The following is a 19334-nucleotide window of genomic DNA, read 5'->3' as shown; positions in this document are numbered from 1 at the left end:
GAGTGCACAGCCGCTACATTTCAGCACTCTAACCACAAGGCTATATGTGCTGAACACAATTTTTGAAACTGTGCTGACCAGTTGTGCGTGAGATGCTTTCACTTGTCCTGGGACCCTGTACGTGTTGAAGTCCTAGATCTACGTGCACTGGAGGTTCTCCAGTTCGTTGATGGACGTTCATGTTTGATGAGCTCCTATCCATTCCAGAACCTGAATGACCAGTCACCATTACAGGAGCCGGTGAAGGAGCAGCAGGAGGAGGCCACATCTTCATCACATCTTCAACAGCCTGGCTGTCTAAATTCACGAAATGTACATGCTTTAGGAACTTGATCATTGTCGACACTACCAAAGTCTGTCTTAGAATATGGTCACATGTCAAAGGACTCAATATTTATATTCATATTATTAATCGGATCAGAATGGGCAACTTTTTACATTCAACAAAATTTCCATAACATTATCTATCAACAGCATAATTTTGCATATATATTTATGATTCTCTAGCGGTCACCTGTACCTGAACTGCCTCCACCTGTTTTATTGAGAGAGGCTTTGGGTGGCCAGGACACCAGCCTGTCATCTTTATTCTGATCTGTCTGCATTTCCACCTCCTGTAAAGCTCCAAATGGATGGACCACAGGCACTGCAAACAAAGATACGGCAAATAAACATTTTGCAGTCGCAAATGCAAACTGTAACAAATAAGTATTTTATACCGAAACAGTCAATTTTATTGTGTGTGTTATAAGGTTTTTACAGTGATTATTAATTTTCGTCCTGACCCACATGCAGCCGAGCGAAGAGATTGTGTCTGTGTGTGTGTAGAGAGAGAGATCGAGAAAACTCTCCCCCTCGCCCTGGCAACAGCTGCGCTTTCATGTCAGTGAGCAGTGCGGCAAACAAACCCCAATTAGCATATGTATCCTATGTATATGGTACGTGCATGTATGAGGGAAATTATGAAATGAGGGCAAGCGGCGCAGATTAAATTTGAAAAGAGAAATCAAAGGGATTAAGAGAGACGTTAATTTCGCAGCTGTGCTTAACATGAACCGCTGTGAGGAAGAGCATGAGATTTGTGGGAACTCATTGTCCCTTTGGCTCATGTCAGAGACGTGCGCTGGAGCCTCACCATTATGTTCTTTTTTTACTTCCACTTGCTTAGGTGCCGGGACCTCCCACAGTTCCTCATCTGGAGGGAGTTCTAGAGCGATCTCCCTGTCCAGGTACTTTCTCAAAGCAGCTTGGTCCTGGGTTATACATAGGAAGACACACATAAGAAGTCACGTAGACTCATGAGCAGGAGGAATCATCCTCTTGTGTATTGTGCTTTAACAGCTTTGAATGGAAATAAAACACCAACAACTGCCACATATACAGTATGTTGCAATATGATTACACCTGGATCATTATTGTCTGTTTGACTATTTAATTTAGTTTTCATTAGCTTGTGATTGTTAGTTTACTTTTAGGTTTTTACATTTTTCAAAGCATTAACTGGCAGCAAACATTTTACAGTGTTACACTTGCTTAATTTTACATGGGAAATAAAATTGGGAAATTACTACATTTAACAAATAAGATTTAAAAGGTTACAAATTGTATAAATTTCGACTAATTTAAAATAAAAATAGAGGTAATAGTTTTATTTTAGTTAGTTTTAGAGCAATGCAAATGTATTTATAATTGTATTTTTTGTAACATTTATGTATTATTCATCATACGAGATGCACCGATATATCGGCATATAATCAGTATTGGCTGAGTAAAGCAATTTTCACAGTTTAAAAACAGCCGATGATCAGGGCCAATATATCCTGTGGTAGCAAACCCTCAGGGCCCTCTGATGACCAAAACTATCGTAAAAAAATAAAAGTCTGGCGCTTCAGATTAAATTATGTAAATAATTAAACAATGCAGTCAGAGTTATAATACCACGTATCATTTTTCTTCCAAGGGATAGAATGGGGTGCAATTTTTTAAACTCCAAAAAGTGCATCCATTGATCAAACAACGGCTCTGTGTTCTTAACAAAGGTCTTCTGAAGCGAATCGATGCGTTTGTTTAAGAGAAATATCCATATTGACAGCGTTAATAATGTTAATGTCTAACTTGCGTTATACCTGCGCCTGAACCTGAGGCTAACTTCCGGCAAATGATACAGGAAGTTCCGGTGAAGAATGCAAAAAAATTTTGTTTCTAGTCTGCGGGAGCTTTCGTCACCATCATTTGCCGGAAAAACAAGCAATTACAGGCTCATGTTTGACAGAACAAATCATTTGAATGACTTGTTTTTACAAGGATACTCTGTACTCACATTTATCCAGGGAACAAGGCCCAGCAGAAAGCTTTCCAGCACTTTCCCAAGAGTCTTTTCTGTGGTGAACAATTTCACCAGCTCTCTGCAAAAACACAAACAGTGATGAATAATAATAATTGTTTATTTCTGTCGCAAGAACATTCTATAGCAGACACATGGGCGTAATTCCCGGAGGGGATACGTCCCCCTCCATCCGTATATTTATGTTTACCTAAACTAATTGTGTAACTAGAAGAAAATTCAAACGCAAAAATGCGTTTTAAGTTAAGAAACTGTTGAGTTCCCCTACCTCTCGCAGTGGTTTTACCCACTGCCTGCTCTCCCCGTTCATCTCACCTGCGCATTGCACAACACATTCAAGTCAGGTATTCGGCTCTGTTCATCAGTGATTGTTGAACTCCAGTAAGAAGGACATTTTATTTACACTACATGAAGTTATTCTCTTTAATGTGGTTGATGTTGATTTATAAATTGGTTGTTCCAAAAAATGCTGATTTCTGATGTATTTTTACATGAATCTGCTATGTTAGCAATTAAAACGTTACTTGGCTAGTAAACGTTAGTTTGTTACAGAGGACGTCACACACTGCAACTATCAAGCCGAAGCCGTTTCCCATGCATTGTTTTATTTTTGGCGACCTGGCATGATGTGAACATTAACGGCCACAATTAGCCACAAAACGTGCCATTCAGAGGGAGTGCACTACAGGGGAAAATAACAACCACTCATTAATGTCGATGTACGGTGACTTTGTCAGACGATGTTGCAGCATAAGTCAGGATAACAAGTGTTTAAAAAGTGACTCATTGTCACAAAAGAGACAAAAAATATATAAATTGAAAAAAGCTTTTTTGTTCACTTGTATTACAGCAGGGGTTCTCAACCTTTTGCAAGCTGGGCCCCCCAAAGCTGCTTCATTGCAGTTGGGGCCCCAGCGCCCCCCCCCCCACACCACACAACCTTGGATGGATGGAAGGATGGATGGCCGGCCGGCTATTATCTTTAGGCCCACATTATTATTATTATTATCATCAGTAGCTGTAGGTAGGCCTATTATCATTACTAGGCTATTGTTATAATTGGCAGTAGAACCAGACTTCTAATGTGAGCTTGCAGACATTATTATTATTATTATGAGTAGTAGTACGCCTATCATCATTACTAGGCTATTGCTATATAATTATATGAGGTTAAATGCTTTATTGTTGTTGTTGTTGTTATTATTATTATTATCATCAGTATAGGCCTATTATCATTACTAGGCTATTGCTATAATTGGGAATTTGCACCAGACCTCTGATATTAATGTATGCTTTATTATGGTTATTATTACTAGGCCTAATAGTAGGTATCATCTGCATTTTGTAACAGAAGCTTGCAGGTACGTGATGTTAATGCGAGACCTGAGCCTGCTTTGCCTTGCAAAGATCCCCAATTCTTGGCTCAATGTTTGATAAACATAGTCTCAGATCATCCTCGATTTGTGCACGATTGCGGTATTTCGTTTTGAGTGCAGTCATTTTTGAGAATCCTGCCTCACACAGATATGTCGACGCGAAAGGAAGGAGAATCTTCATGGCGACGTCACAGAGTTCAGGATATTCCTGCATCAATGCTGCCCAGAATGACGAAAGAGGGCAGGAGTTAAAGAGTTCCTTCAGTCTACTGTCACTCTTCAGCTCAATAAGCTGTTCCTGCATATCAATTGATAGCTTGTTTGCTGTGCACACAAACGGATCTCGAACCCACGCAAAAGAGCGATAATCCTCTTTAAAGTACGTCGCAAATTGTTTTCTCATTGCTGACAGGTGCTAAGACGCTGATTGAAATAGGGATGAGAAATCGTGTGACGTGCCTGCATCAGTGATAAAGTCTGCAAGGCTGGGAAACATGTCGCAGTTCCCTTGACTGATGCGGCCATGCCAGAGGTCTAGTTTTTGTGTGTAGGCGTGCACTTTGTCTGCAAGGATCAAAATATGAGTTCCGCGGCCTTGCAAAGACAGGTTGAGGCCATTCAAGCGGTCAAATATATCGACCAAATAGGACAGAGACGCAAGCCACATAGTGTCATCCAGATGCTTCGCCAGATCTGATTTGATTTCTGTCAAAAACCACTTCACCTCCTCTCGAAGCTCATACAACCGCTGTAGGACCCGCCCCCTGGAGAGCCAGCGAACTTCAGTGTGCAGAAGCAGCTGTTCGTGCCCTGACCCCATCTCCTGGCAGAGGACCCCAAACAAGCGAGAGTTTAACGGCCGTGATTTGATAAGATTTATCATTTTCACGGATTGGTTCAGCACGGAGTCAAAAAGAACCGGCATTTTTTTAGCAGCTAGTGCTTCGCGATGGACCATGCAATGTGTCCATTTCACAAGTGGAGCTACTTGCTGAACTCGAGCAGCTAGGCCACGCTCACGCCCCGTCATTGCTTGCGCACCATCCGTGCATAGGCCAACGCATCGGTCCCAAGCCAAACCATTTTCAAGGATAAAAATATTAAGGACATTGAAAATGGCTTCTCCTGTAGTGTGCAACTGAAGAGGCCGGCAAAACAGTACATCCTCCTCAATCGCCTTGTCCCGTAGATACCTGACATAGGTGAGGAGCTGTGCCTGCCCAGCAATATCAGTGGATTCGTCAAGCTGCAGCGCGTAGTAAGGACTCTTTTTTACAAACTCGATCAGTTGCTCTCTGATATCATTGGACATGTCTACAATTCTCCTAGCGACTGTGTCATTGGACAGTGGTACTGCACCGAGTTTGGCTGCTGCACTATCGCCTATCATTATTCTGCACATGTCTTGCGCTGCCGGCAAAATGAGAGTCTCTGCGATTGTATGCGGTTTACCCAGTTTACCGATTCTTTTGGCCACTACATACGATGCCTCCAAACACTGTTTAGACACAGTGCTGTGCACTGAAATGGTTGCCTGTTGCTGATGGAGGCCATCAAGCTTTCTTTTAAAATATTCAGCTGGCTTATTTTTAATGCCAGGATGCTTTGTTTCGAGGTGCCTTTTTAATTTGCAGGGCTTCATACTGTCGTTTGCCAGCACCTCGGCACACACGACACACTGAGGTCTCAGATCAGCCGTAACTGTAAACCCAAACTGCAGGTATGCTTCATCGTACCTTCTAAGCTTTTTTTGCAGCTGGTGGTGCGTCGGTTGGCTTGTTGGTCCGCACAAGAAATTTCTCCATTTTTGTTATGTGTTTTAAATAAAGTTTAGGCAATATGCAACTGTGTGTGTGGCTGTGTTGAGAGACGTATCAGGGGCTAATCAATCGGGACTTAGGGACGATCTTTAATTAAACGAACAAAATAATTATTTTGCAGACAATTCAGATTTTATTTGAATACTTAAAGATTGTAGTGTGTGTGTGTGTGTCTTAGTCGTGTGGGTTGTTTTAGCTAAGTGTAGCTACTGCCTAGCAGTTAAAAAAAAATACTGGCAAGGGCTGAGATTTGATCTAATCTTTAACAAAAATGTTTGTGGGTTTAGTCTTTAAAAAGACTGTTGGGGTTTTGTAGTAAAGGCCTATGTAAATCGAGATTGATAACAGACTAGCGAAAGCTGGCACAAGTGAACTTGGCAAGAGACTAGACTAGAGTGAATGGAGAGCTATGTCTTGAGTCAATTTAAATCGCAGTTATTTATTTTTGTATTTACAACCCGCTCTGCAAGCTAGGGCGGGAACGGCGGCGGCCATGCGCATGCGCGATTCATTTGCAGCCTGGACGCGGAGGGGTGTGTGTCTCCTCTCTGCTCTGAGTGCTGCGTGAGGCTACTGAGAGTCTGACCGCCTTGAAGTGCTTTTGGACGGGAGAGGGGCTAACGGCAGCACCCGCTGCTCGTTGTGAACAGTAGGCCTAACTGCAGAGTGACTCGTGCTTTCGAGTCTCCAAACACCACAAAAGTCTCCAAAAACAACAGTAAAATTCACTGGATTTGTCACATTGACAAAAACAAGTCGCCAGGAGGATGATTTGTTTGTGTTATAAGCAGTGCTTGAAGTGGGGGAAAAGGTGGCAGTACTCTCTTTGCATTGGCAAATCATTACATTTTTACAGTGAAAAACAAAACTTGGAGATATTGCTGTTACAACAATTTAGTGTTTTTTATTTATTAACAACATAAATGTATTTAAAAATGTTTTTTTGTGTGCGTGGCTGCGTGTATTTCACAAAAACTAAAGGAAAGCTTTAGCTGTAGCCTATATTCTGACTAGTTTATTCGTTTTATATATATATATAGGCTATATATATATAACTAAATAGGACCTCAGGTTTTATATGTTTGCAATCTCTGAAACTTCCGCCCGTCATAAAAATTAATTCTGATGGTTCAATTTTCTGCATTTTTCGCATCCGTAGCAATTATTTTGAGGGTTGTTTTTGACAATTGAGAGCCACCAAATGACGAATATGAAAAAACGAATAAGACAGTTTCGGACTTTTGAGGCTTGCGCAGCTTCTCGAGGAGAAATCAAACAAATGAGCGCCGTTTTCTAAAGTCTATGAGCGCAGCACACACAAATAAACTAAATTGACATAGTGCAGTTAAATGTGGTGATTTTATATTTATAACTTTTGAATGCAGTTCAGCAACATGCATCACACGACCTGACGACCAAGAGAGCTGACAATTGACCGTCACTTAATTTACCATCACCTCACGATTGAAAATGTGACATTGATTTCATATGACAGTTCAACAAACAAATTATTAATAGTAAGTCACTTACATTTTTGACGAAATAATGACTGTTTTGGTCTATTTTAGCAGCGAAAATAGATCCGATAAATCCAAACAAAGATCACAGCATAGCGCATCTCACAGCAACAATCAATCTTGTTTTGAATGATTCAGTGTTTTGAACGAATCGATTGAGTCATGGATTCAATGACCCATGCACAAACATCTGTCTCATTCTTGATGAATCGGCCGTTTGAACGAATCGTTTGAATGAACGACTCAATGACTCGCTTAATAAAACCGCTTTTCACCTGCATTTGCGCTCACTATCCACAAACCAATCAAATTTGTTCAAAACTCTTTTTTTTTAAATCAGTCCAAACACATTTTAATTTTTATTCAGGAGTTATGTATATACACAACTATAACTTTTTATGAAAGTAGTTTAGTGATAAAAAAAATGTTAAAAAAAATATTTTTTCAGTTTTTTTTTTCTCTCCCATCCTGTAGTCTACTCGCGCCTGCAAATCTGCATGATAAACCTATGAACCTAATGCATATTTTGGCTTTGTGTTGTGTTTTGTACAATTTTGACTGTATTATTTGTGTCCCCTCCAAAAATTGCTCTTGAGAAATTGTGTGTGTATTGTCCCCCCTTACTGTTAAATGAGATTTACGCCCATGAGCAGACATCATTGGACATCTTTTAAAACCTGACACTACACAGTAACATAGGAGAGATGCTGTACCTGCAGATGTCCAGTTTGGCTGAGAGATGATCTTTGTGGATGTATAGCTCTTTTTTATCTTCTAGAAAACATATTATATCTTCACTCTCAAATACTGGGTCCTCCTCGGACACCTCAAGTCGATAATGAATATACAGCTTGCCCACCTGTAAAAATCCCAATTCATATTTTATAGCACTTTTCAATACAGGAAAGAAGGGAAAAAACAGGATTAAATATACAGTACAGAATACATAACAAAACAAAAATGTTCTCATTCTACTCCTCTCTAAAAGAAAATGATAAAATAACCAGCAAGTATCTAGGAGCCACAGAAACAGACACGGATCTGGGTTTGCATTCACAAGAATGTTCCTCAAGTAGGGGTGTGCGTTATTGGCAAAAAAAAGATTTCTAGATGTCTGATTTCTGAATTGCATATGGCATGAATACGTGTTTTTCTGTGTCTTTGGTGTGTTATAAGTTTCCCATGCATGTATTAGACACGTAAAATTTCTAAAATGTAAGCATCGATACGAAAGATGCATTCTATCTATAAGCGACTGCTCACCCAGACCTGCCTGAAATGCCTTGTGTCACCAAACCCCCACAAATCTACGTCAGTAGCCCAAATGTATACGCGGTGGGCGTACCTGTCAGTACAATTGCTTTGGAACCTGATGTTCCAAATATGGTTAGAGGCGTTACATTTCCATCACACTCTTGCAGTATTGCCCAATCACTACGCACTGGTTAACTGGCAGCAATCATAGCACATCTTGCTTTTCAGAGATGTGAGTTTTGTAAAAAATCTGTGCGTTTCAGCGAGAATGGACAAGGAGGAGATACAAACTTGCACGGTATGTGGAAAATACAGCGTTTTTAAAACTTAAAGAGTAAGTAACATTGGATTTTTAAGGTCTTACTTTGGTTTATGGAGTGTCCACAAACAAGTTTTTTTACATAGAAGGTGTAAAAACACTATTATGTCGTAATAAAAGGCAGTTATTCTTACATTACTTCTTGACTGACTCTCAAATGATTTGTTCCACTATTCATCCCTCTAATCCCCTCCTATCCACTAGCCTAGTGTCTTGTGATTGGTCAGATGGTGTAGTCAGTTGTGATTGGTAAAACACGTTCAGCATGTGCCGCAAACAGAATGTCTATCATAATTACAGGAGTATGCTGTGATTGGTTAAACGCGTTCATTATGTGTCGCAAATGGAATGCCTTACCGTCATTAATGGATTACGGTTTATAGGTGGTTGGATATTATATACAGTGTATAGATAGAGATGGCCAAATAAAGTTGGTATTTCCCCCTATTTCAATGATAGTCATTTAACATTTTTTATACCCATAGGCCCTTATTTAAATCATCTGTGTAACTGTGTTTTATTGTTTGATGGTCTCTGTGTGTTGTTGCTGATTCTGTGTACTGGATGCTCCTGTCACCAAAACAAATTCCTAGTATGTGCAAACATACTTGGCAATAAAGCTCATTTGTGTTCAGACCAAACGCGAATGGCGCGTCAAGCGCGAGTGATTTACATGTTAAGTCAATGCAAAGACGCGATAGACCTACTTGCGGCGCGAATCGCGCCAATGAGGCGGCGCGAATGGCACGAATTGCGCGAATGAGGCGGCGCGAATGGCGCGAATGACGCGAATCGCGCGAATGGCGCGAATGACGCGAATCGCGCGAATTGAGCGTTTAGCGCGATTCGCGCGAGTTGAAAAATCTGAACTTTGGCGAAAATTCGCGCCGCGTTAACCAATCAGGAGCTTGCTCTGTCAGTCAGGTGACTATGATGTTGCGAGGGGAGGCAGAAATCCCAAACAACAATGGAGGACAAAATCATCGTTGCTGTATGTGGATATCTGGAGCTGTATACATCTTACTTTTATCGAAACAGAAATAAAAAAGATCTTGCTTGGAAGAAAGTGAGTGAGGAGGTCGGACAATCTGGCAAGTTGTCAAAAACGATCTTTACACAATTTAAGCAATATATATATATGGGACTGGAGCCGCCTGGCAGAATTCAGTCCCGGCAAAACGTAGGTGGGTCCAATTTCTAGTGACGTAGATACGCGGCGGTTAAGAGTTTCGGACTAAGTCACGATTTGTTTGGTGATTCAGAGTTGACTCCCTTTTTTACAAGCCAATAACTTTTTTATTCATTCACCTTCGGACTTACAACTTGGCAGACTGCTTACTTTCAAACACGGCAACATAACACCTTGCATGAAATGTAATTTTCATGATCTAATGTTACTTACTCTTTAAATCATCTATACACATTGCATTACATCAAAAACAAATGATAATATTAGTTATATTAGTTATGACCCCTTTAAGAGCAGACACTGAGCTGACAGAGACATTGCTAACGCGCTGTGAATGTGCACGTGCAGTGCTTGACAAGTATTTGTGATGTAGTGTCTGGATCAAGCCATTCAACCTCTCACTCCCTTTTGTCTAGGTATTAAGATAACATCTTCAAGGACCAAAGGAAGCCTAGCTCCATGGGGTCTGGTTTTAGGTTGAACTCTCACAGAGAGTGTTATAACCATTTGGTTCCTCTGTTGGATATTTACGACTCCTTCGCTTCAAAGCATTGTTGATAAGTCTCTGTCTCATCTCTTACTTAAGACATGAGACCAAGCAGAGAAACTTCTCTGACAAATAGGAACTTATTTGATTTAAACTATTCTTCTCTGTAAATGTATCTAAATGTCTAGGTTGTCGCTCGTGCTATTTTATATACTCTGTATTTGTTAGATATGCAAGTTTTGATTCAGGGTTCATTTGACGTATTCATACGTTCACAGTTCAATGCCTTGCATGTTTCATATGTAACTACACATCTTTGAATTCCCTATATGATGAGCTATGTTGTAAAAGGCATAGCACACATCATGCTATGCCCATAACTAGGTTTGGGTATTGGACGCAAACTGACCAAACTATCAGAGCTATGCAAATGAGGTGCCATGAGAAACAAAGGATCTTTCTTAGGCCCCCTTTTCACTTTCATGGCATTGGCCCGCAGACCATCTGGGGGCAGGGCAGGTGTGCATTTAAAACACCATCACCGAACCATGTTTCAGTGGACTTTTGGAATCACAAAAGGAAAAGAAAGAGGACGAGAAGACACTCCAAGGGACTCCCCTCTGGGGAGTCCGTTTAGGCCATGGAACTTTGGACTCAGAACCCAAACTCAGCGTTTCAACAGGACTGCATTCTGAAACCATTCAAGATTTCCATCAACGCGCATACAGATATTGGTCCAACAACAATATTGCAAGTATCCGTTTCTAAAAATAGATTAGCTGCGTTAAGATCGTGCCTCTTTGTTAAAGATGATTTTAATGGTTTTCAGACATGTTTTACCGGCCTCGCGGCCATGCCCTCTCACTCTCTCTCTCTCTCTCTCTCTCTCTGCGCATCCTAGCGCATTTGTGTTTCATGTATTTGTTTGTCTTCATTTTGTTTACCATGTAGAGTAGAGTTTAATAAAAACCCATAAAGGCATTTGTGATGGGTTCTCTTTGTTCACGCTCACAAACTTGGTCACTTAAACTGTGTTTCGATCTATGCTACCTCTGCTCTTAAATTTTGTTTGGTAAAGTCACGTTACTTATGGTCATGAGATAACGTTAGTGTATAAATCATTGATGCATTTGCTGGACGGATACATATGGGATTTGTATCACTATCTTTCTAATAAGAATTGTAAAATATGTATGTGTAATGACGATTATTATACATATTTGCCTTTGAGCTAAACTAATTCCTTGACTGAATTTGACGTTTTAACAACTCATTTCATATATGTTTGATCTTGATAGATCTGGTGGAGAATCTTATTTGATGAGTAAACTCATCCGTAATTTAACAAGCAGCTAAAAACGCTACAGTGAACACCAAGTGCTGTTTTTCGTGAAGCTTAAAAAATGCATGACATACTCGATAATATGATTTCGCACATGGCTAAAAAAAGATTTGCTACATTATCGCACATGATATTTCTCGCACACTCCTAACCTCAAGTATCCATACCTGTCCAAAACTCAGCGAGTTAATCTGTTTAGCAATCCCGGCAACCTTCAGCTCACTGTAAATGTCTTCGAAATCCCCATGCTGGTAAATGAACCTCTGGATATAAGGGACGATCTGTCGCACCAGGGTCTGCACAGAGGGGCAAGGCCTGTAGCTCTCAGTCTGTGGTTCGGTGGACACATACTGGGAGAGTCTTTTCACCCCGCAGATCTCCAGGAACAACTCTCTGTCTGCTTCGCTGAACGCCTCCTTCTCATTCAGTTTAACTGACGACAAGAAAAACCTAAAATTTAGTTTTGAATAATCCTGAACATTTATTACAATAACTCAAACACTTTTGTTTGTTTTCCTTTGTTTTATTAATGCATTACCTTGATGTTTTAATTTGATGGCTGCTTTCTTCATGGCAGACGGTAGGTTGAGCAGACAAATCTCATGATGCGATTTGAAGATCTTCTCCAAGTGCGGGCTGTCCGCTATCATGGGCTTGTGTGCTAGCGTCACCCAGCCGTTACTCTTGGTGGGGAACACTCTTTTGTGAGAAATCATTTCTGTGAAGATTATTAAAAATTTCTCTTTATAGTCCAGAAAGAGAAACTTGCCAATAAAACCAAGGTACAACTAGCTTTTTTTAAGTTGATCTCACCTTTGAGAGAGCAGCAATAGTCGGGGTTCAGTTGAGGAACTTGATCTTGTTCTCCAAGAACATGCATTTTACATTTATCAGCTTAAGACAAATAAGGGTAAGTGTGTTAAATGGAAACAAATACCAGAGGTGTAAATAATTCAAAATGCATAAGTTAAATTAATTCATTAATTCTCTTACCTAGCTTGGCAAAGATGACAGAAACGTCTTGGACAACATCCACTGTAGCAAGAGGTGATGACTCACAAACAGCTTCCAAAAGGGCAACATACTGCTTCATAGATGGACTGAGCTCCACATTGAGAGACTGCAATTATATCAAAGAGTACTGAGAAGAAAGTTATTCTTGAATTACTATTAAAATGCTGCTTGTGAAATGGAAAAAGGCAAAACCTGAAACGCACGTTAAACATGCTCTTCATGTCATGCAATCCAGTATAAAATGGTGCCAGTAGTTTAGGCTCCTGTATCCCGCTGTCAGGCTTTCGAATCAGCTCCTTGTACCTTTGAAACATGCCTGTCGGATCATTCCAGCAAACCTCTTTCAGATGGTAGAACCGCCCAGAGCACCATTCCTGCTTTCTTTAAGCAAGCATGAGAAAAAAAAATTATATCGTCGCTGTCCTACCGAAAACTTGGATGTCTATTTTGTAGAGAGTGGTTTTTAAAAATTTCAAAGAATATGGTCAATGAAAGGATGTCCTTTTAAAATATTTTTTTTACACATTTTATTGCAATTTTTGCAACCTGTTTAAAAAAAACCCTGATGATGTCTAAATTAGTTTAAAACCTTTGTGTGATTTTGTTTAGTAATAGTCATTGTATTTCTTTTGCCATCTCGCTTACCGTTACTTATCGGTAAAGACAGGAGACTGTTTTGAAAGCATTTTTTAAACAGATTATTTACTATAGACTTTCATCGGACGAGCGTGCCTGGACGAGTAAACTTCCGGTCTGTGTCTATGATATAACTATTTATATTTTATCCAACTATTGTTAATATTAATTAATATTATAATGCTATGGCAAAAACAATAGCATTAAATAATTGTTGTGTTAATTTGATGAAATAAACAATGAATGTTTCCTGCAAGTGAAGGTCAGTCCACGAACGCGTGTATGCGCAGAAACATTTGTAAATGTTGTTGCCAAGAAAACATCTTTACGTATCTTTTTAACAGCTGATTTTTGTTTATATAAACAATCATAAGCGATTTCAGCTTTAATCAGATTCATGTTTTAATCATAATTTTAAGCTAAATTAAATTAAAAAAATGAACATAAATAAAGCTGCTTCGTTTCTTTTGGTCCAATTTTGTCAGCCAGTAAATCATGGTTGCATGCAAGATTTTATATTTCAGGTTTCAGTTTTTCTGAATTAACCACTTATAGGTAAGGTATGTGTTCAGGTAAAATAAATAAAAATATTTCATTCTTTGAATTACTCACAATATTTCTCCGACATTTTAAATATAAATATTGTTTCTATTCATATTAATTTGCAGAAAATTAAACTGGAGAACAGATCAAAATAACAGAAAAGATTCTCAGTTTGTTTTTCAGGCCTCAAGTACTGCAAAAAAGTTCATATTTACTTTTTAAGAAATCCAACAGTAATATTTGTACATGTATTTAGGAAAAGTGTAATACAAAATATTTTGTATGTGATAATCACAGATTTTTATGTCTTGTAATGCTGTCAGTCTTTCACATTGCTATTGGATAACAGTTTTTCAACATACACTGGACTGGAATGACCAAAATATATCTAGAAATGCTGATTAAATATAAATTTGCAATGGTCTCTAAATCTTTTCCATGGCTATAATGAAAAATTCAATAATTTAACAGAATATGTCAAAAGTATGACAATTTTACAAACAAAAGATGTGTCTCTAATGCTAACCAAAGTTCATCAAAGAACACAAATAGCTGTTCGCAGTATGTCACATGTGTAAATCTGACCTGTTATACTCAATGAAAACAGCAGGTGAGTGTTGAAACAGGTCTCTAAACTTGACGTTAGAACACTGGTCACTAAGGTAAAGATACACTGCGTGCATGTGCTCGACTGTTGTGGTGAAGTCAGCTCCCTCAGGCTCCACTGAGAGATCCTCTGAAACCTTAGTGCACCAACACTTCAGATAGCCGATAATGTCGTCCACCTGCACAGTGTGTCTCATTCCTGCAGAATCATTTCATGTCAATTACCACAATATGATGATTTTACTTGCCTAAGGAAGAGGTTAAAAAAGGGCATGCTGATGTCAGCCAAAGACGGACATTATATTGTACTACGTTGTACTGAACTGATCATCAATCAGTTTTGCTTTGAATTATGAAAATACTGAAGAAAAATCTCAACTGATTTAAAAATCCCAAACCAACTAGCCGTACCTATTTCTCTGGTGAATTCACTGGGTTCCATGTGGACATAGTCAACATGGGATCCAAGTAGTCGATGTACATCAATAGAGTAAATGTAGACAGACTTCGGCTGTAGGTAGGTTACGTGCTGTCCGTCTCCCCATGGTGGCCTGCATGTTGGTACCCAGAGCAGCTGGGTGAGATTGTGGTAAAAAGAGGAATTTGCATTTCTGAAAAAACGTCCCTGGCTGTCCAAGACCTGCACTCTGAGGTACTGTGAGTAATTCTCTCTGTAACAGAACAAGACAGACTCTCATGTAAAAAGATGTAGGGTGTGCTGAGGCTTTAGATGAATAAATGATAGATTGTTCGGGTGCAAATTATCAGCATACAGTACAAACAAACACAACAGTGAAAGAATACATTTGCAGGCTAAAACATGGTGCTGTGAGGCGGCTCAGGCGAGTTCTACAAAAGGGCGACACAGAGTGAGGCTGAATGACTCAGGCTGTAGCTAGAGACAGGGGAAGCGGGTGATGTGTAATGTCAGGAAGCTAAATTAAAATACATGGAATTTCATAAGCGCATTTGAAGCCACCAAAGTCAACCTATAAAAACTTGCGGCACAGTTTTGGTGTGACAAACGCTCTTGTGTTTGTTCGAGAGCACTAATCCAAAAATAGAAGGATGCATGCGAGTCTGAAATAGGATGTGACATGGTTTTAACCCTCCATTTACATCTTAAAAATAAATAGATTTTTATGATTTAACCTGAAATACTGAATTAATTGAAATTTTAAATTGAAATATACTACATTTTAAATTTAAATATTTTTTAGTACATTTAAAAAACTAGTCTAATAAGGCACTACACACCATACAAGACTGAGAATACGCCAAACAAAGCACTTTATAGCTTATGAGATCGGAAAGGATTTAAAAACACACGGACGATGACCGTGCCTGCTAAAATGCAAATCCTGATGCCTTGCAGGCAAGAGTCACATTAACATACAGTATTGCTCCTTCAAAATCAGTGGGCTTGAACAATTTGGAGTAAAGCTTACTACAATAGACTGAGGATAAGTAAAGTGAATTTCACTTAAGGGATAATGTACAGGCAGCCGGTTGTTATCGTAGAAATGAGAGGAGTGGATGGTCTTGTGTCACACTGAAGGGACTTATTTCGCGACAACAGCCGGCTGCTTGTACATTATCCCGCTTATTACATGGCTAGTTGCCACATTGAGAAAAAACTGGACGTAAAATGTCTCTTTAGTTTTGGTTATAGAGTAAGAAACGACATTCAAATGTCACGAACAGGCAAATTGGTTTAACAATTTGTAAATATAATGTCATATATGTTTTTAAAAGACATATATATATATTTTTGTGTAATATAAACTGCCCCTCTCAAAATGATTTGCGGCAGCAGGGTTACAGGTGTTATTAGTTTTGAGGCGGTGTACTTTGAAAAGAACAACCCTTGGAATGTTGCGACTGGCCAATCAGAATCAAGCATTCAAATGAGCCGTGTAATTAATAAGATTACGTTATAGCTTGCTGATTGATGCTTTGGTAACTGGGTGACTAAATTCACATTTCCGCTTGTATTGCCATAGCCCCATATTTATGAATGGAGTAAATCAGAAGAATCATGTTGTATTTACCCTGAATCCCAGTTTTCGTCAATCAGTTTTATAAGAGCTTGTCTTTGCTGTAGTTTCGCGTGAGGTGAGAGGTGGTTGGCAGTAAGCAAGGTATGAAACTCTGCACAGTGCTGATCTTCAATGATATACACCCCATCTGCAGGCTTAGACCACACTTTACTCTCCAGTGCCCATGAACTAGACGCCTGAGAAACAGAGAGAGAGATTATATACGTCATCCACACTTGTGTGACAGATCATCGAAATGATCATCGAAATGAATAGATAATACTCTGTTACTAACGTAACCTTGGTTCCCTGAGATACGGGAACAAGTACTGCGTAGCAGGACGCTATGGGGAAAACTCCTTTTCTCCGATGACTGAAGCTTTACAATAACGCAGTGAATACTGCTGTTGGTGCGTGTAAAGTAAATATTTACGGCAAGGGCAGCGAAGCTGCACAGACCTATGGCGATGGCGCCCGCCAAAAGGGGCGGGGCTAATGGCTATATAAGCAGACACATCGCCGTAGGGTCCTCCAGGTTACTTTGACTGAAGCGACGACCATATGCAGTTGTAAGCACGGCCAGGAATGCAGTACTTGTTCCCGTATCTCAGGGAACCGAGGTTACGTTAGTAACCGAGTATGTTCCCTATCGATACTTCACTCGTATTGCGTAGCAGGACGCTATGGGGAACCAGTATAATCCCGCCGTGCTACAAGTGGAACAAAAAACACCATATAATCCCGGAGCCGTGGCTTCGAGGATAGGTATAAGGCAGGGAAGCCCTGCAGAAGACGGAAAGCCAAGCTAATAGGTGGCTTAATCCGGTTAATTGTCCCAAAAATGTGCTAGGGTGCCGGTGTGGTTGAGGGCAACCACGGTCCGGAAATCTAGTTTTAAACAGAAAGGACCTGGGCCTGTAAGGACGGAAGGTCCAGATTGTAGAATCCGGTAAATGTGGAAGGCGAAGCCCAGCAGGCTGCGGCACAAATATCCGCTATAGAGACTCCGCTAGACCATGCCCATGAAGAGGCGACACCTCTGGTAGAATGGGCCCTTACTCCCGTGGGGCATTGAAGGCCCAATGAAGAATATGCCAGCGCGATAGTCTATGCTTCGTGACCGGGGACCCTTTGGTGCGATCACCGAAGCAGACAAAAAGCTGTTGCGACCGCCTGAAGGTGGCGGAACGCTCAATGTAAATTTTAAACGCTCTGACTGGACAGAGCATATTAAGCTCCGGGTCCTGCTCAGAGGAGGGGAGCGCAGATAATGTCACTACCTGTGCTCTAAACGGAGTAGAGAGCACCTTAGGTAGGTAACCATGTCTTGGTTTGAGGACTACCCTAGAGTCATCAGGCCCAAATTCAAGACATGAGGGGCTCACAGAGAGCGCCTGCAGATCACCCACACGTTTTACCGATGCTAATGCTAGAAGCAGTGAGGTTTTAAGCGTTAGGGGACGGAGGTCCACGGACTGCAGAGGCTCGAAGGAAGGACCCTTCAGAGCTCTCAACACAGTAGGTAGATCCCATATGGGAACGGTGAGAGGGCGAGGAGGGCGTAGCCGCCTGGAACCCCTCAAGAAACGAACAATCAAGTCGTTCTTTCCCACTCCTTGACCCGCTATGGGGGCAAGAGAGGCTGCGATTGCTGCCACATAAACCTTGAGTGTGGAAGGGGAGCGCCCCTTATCCAACAGCTCTTGCAGGAAGGACAGAATTAGTGATATGTCACAGGATTCTGGGTCTGTGCCGCGAGTTGCACACCAGGCGGAGAAGACAGACCACTTAAGGGTATAGAGTTGTCTCGTAGACGGAGCTCTAGCCTGTGATATCGTGTTCATGACACTCTCGGGGAGGATCGTAGGCTCCCGTCGAGAGGCCAAAGGTGCAGATCCCACAGCTCTGGCTGGGGGTGCCAAATGGTGTTGCCTGCCTGAGAGAGGAGGTCCCGTCTCAGGGGAATAGGCCATGGGGCTGCTACAAGCAGCTAAGACAGTTCGGCAACCCAAGGCTGGTTCTTCCTGAGTGGGGCTAAGAACAGCACTGTGTGTGCCTGTTCTTTGATTCTCCCAATCGTCTGTGGTATAAGAGCGATCGGTGGGAAGGTATAGAGGAGCCGGTTGGGCCAGCTGTGGGCCAAGGTGTCCTTGTTCTTCGAAAAATAGGTTGGGCAATGAGTGTTGTCTTCTGTGGCAAAAAGGTCGACTTCTGCCTTGCCGAAGACTTCCCAGATTTTCTGAACCGACCTGGGGTGGAGCGTCCATTCCTCTGAAGGGACGTTGCTCCGAGATAGCATATCTGCTCCCTAGTTCAGTCTGCCCGGCACATGAGTTGCCCTCAGTGAGCGCAGATTGCACTGGGCCCATTCCAAGAGGCGTAGTACCAGAGAAAAAAGGCGTCTTGAGGAGAGGCCTCCCTGGTGATTTATGTAGGACACCACTGTCATGCTGTCCGATCGGACTAAGACGTGGCGGTCCCATGTTGGAGGCATCTGTCGTGATCACCTTTCGTCTGCATGTGGTGCCCAGGAGCATACCCTGCTCCAACCAAGGAAGATCCTTCCATGGGGCTAGAGCAGTTACGCAGACTTGATCCACCCAGATGCGTAGGCGTCCAAGATGCCAAGCGTGTGACAGAACTCTTTGTTTCAGCCAGTACTGCAGTGGACGCATCCGAAGAACGCCTAACTGCAGCACTTGAGACGTGGAGGCCATAAGACCCAGCACCTTTTGAAACTCCTTGAGGGGGCGTGACGCTCCCGGTGTAAAAGAGGCCTCGAGCTTCTGAATAGCCAGGGCACGGTCTGGCGCGATTCTTGCCGTCATAAGACTCGAATCGAAGACTA

The 19334-nt window shown here is 41.2% G+C and overlaps 1 protein-coding gene across 4 annotated transcripts in view; it reads right to left on the bottom strand.

The window, feature by feature from the left end:
• Positions 1–19334, bottom strand: part of wu:fj29h11 (uncharacterized) — a 59414-nt gene that overhangs the window by 6535 nt on the left and 33545 nt on the right. For 3 of the 4 annotated variants that reach the window (XM_056770796.1, XM_056770798.1, XM_056770799.1), the window contains 13 exons: positions 16499–16683; positions 14859–15118; positions 14427–14646; positions 12866–13043; positions 12642–12768; positions 12462–12542; positions 12187–12366; positions 11816–12081; positions 7771–7916; positions 2321–2405; positions 1136–1253; positions 515–646; positions 79–297 (listed from right to left, as the gene is read on the bottom strand). In XM_056770796.1, coding sequence (XP_056626774.1) covers positions 79–297; positions 515–646; positions 1136–1253; positions 2321–2405; positions 7771–7916; positions 11816–12081; positions 12187–12366; positions 12462–12542; positions 12642–12768; positions 12866–13043; positions 14427–14646; positions 14859–15118; positions 16499–16683 — 2197 coding nt within the window. The remainder of the gene's footprint in view (positions 1–78; positions 298–514; positions 647–1135; positions 1254–2320; positions 2406–7770; positions 7917–11815; positions 12082–12186; positions 12367–12461; positions 12543–12641; positions 12769–12865; positions 13044–14426; positions 14647–14858; positions 15119–16498; positions 16684–19334) is intronic. The other variant, XM_056770797.1, reaches the window with a different exon arrangement.

The sequence above is a fragment of the Triplophysa dalaica genome, chromosome 17 (genome assembly GCF_015846415.1).
Source record: "Triplophysa dalaica isolate WHDGS20190420 chromosome 17, ASM1584641v1, whole genome shotgun sequence".
NCBI classification, from domain to species: Eukaryota; Metazoa; Chordata; class Actinopteri; order Cypriniformes; family Nemacheilidae; genus Triplophysa; species Triplophysa dalaica.
Note: the sequence above shows the minus strand (reverse complement) of the source record. Positions and strands in the feature narration are given on the sequence as shown.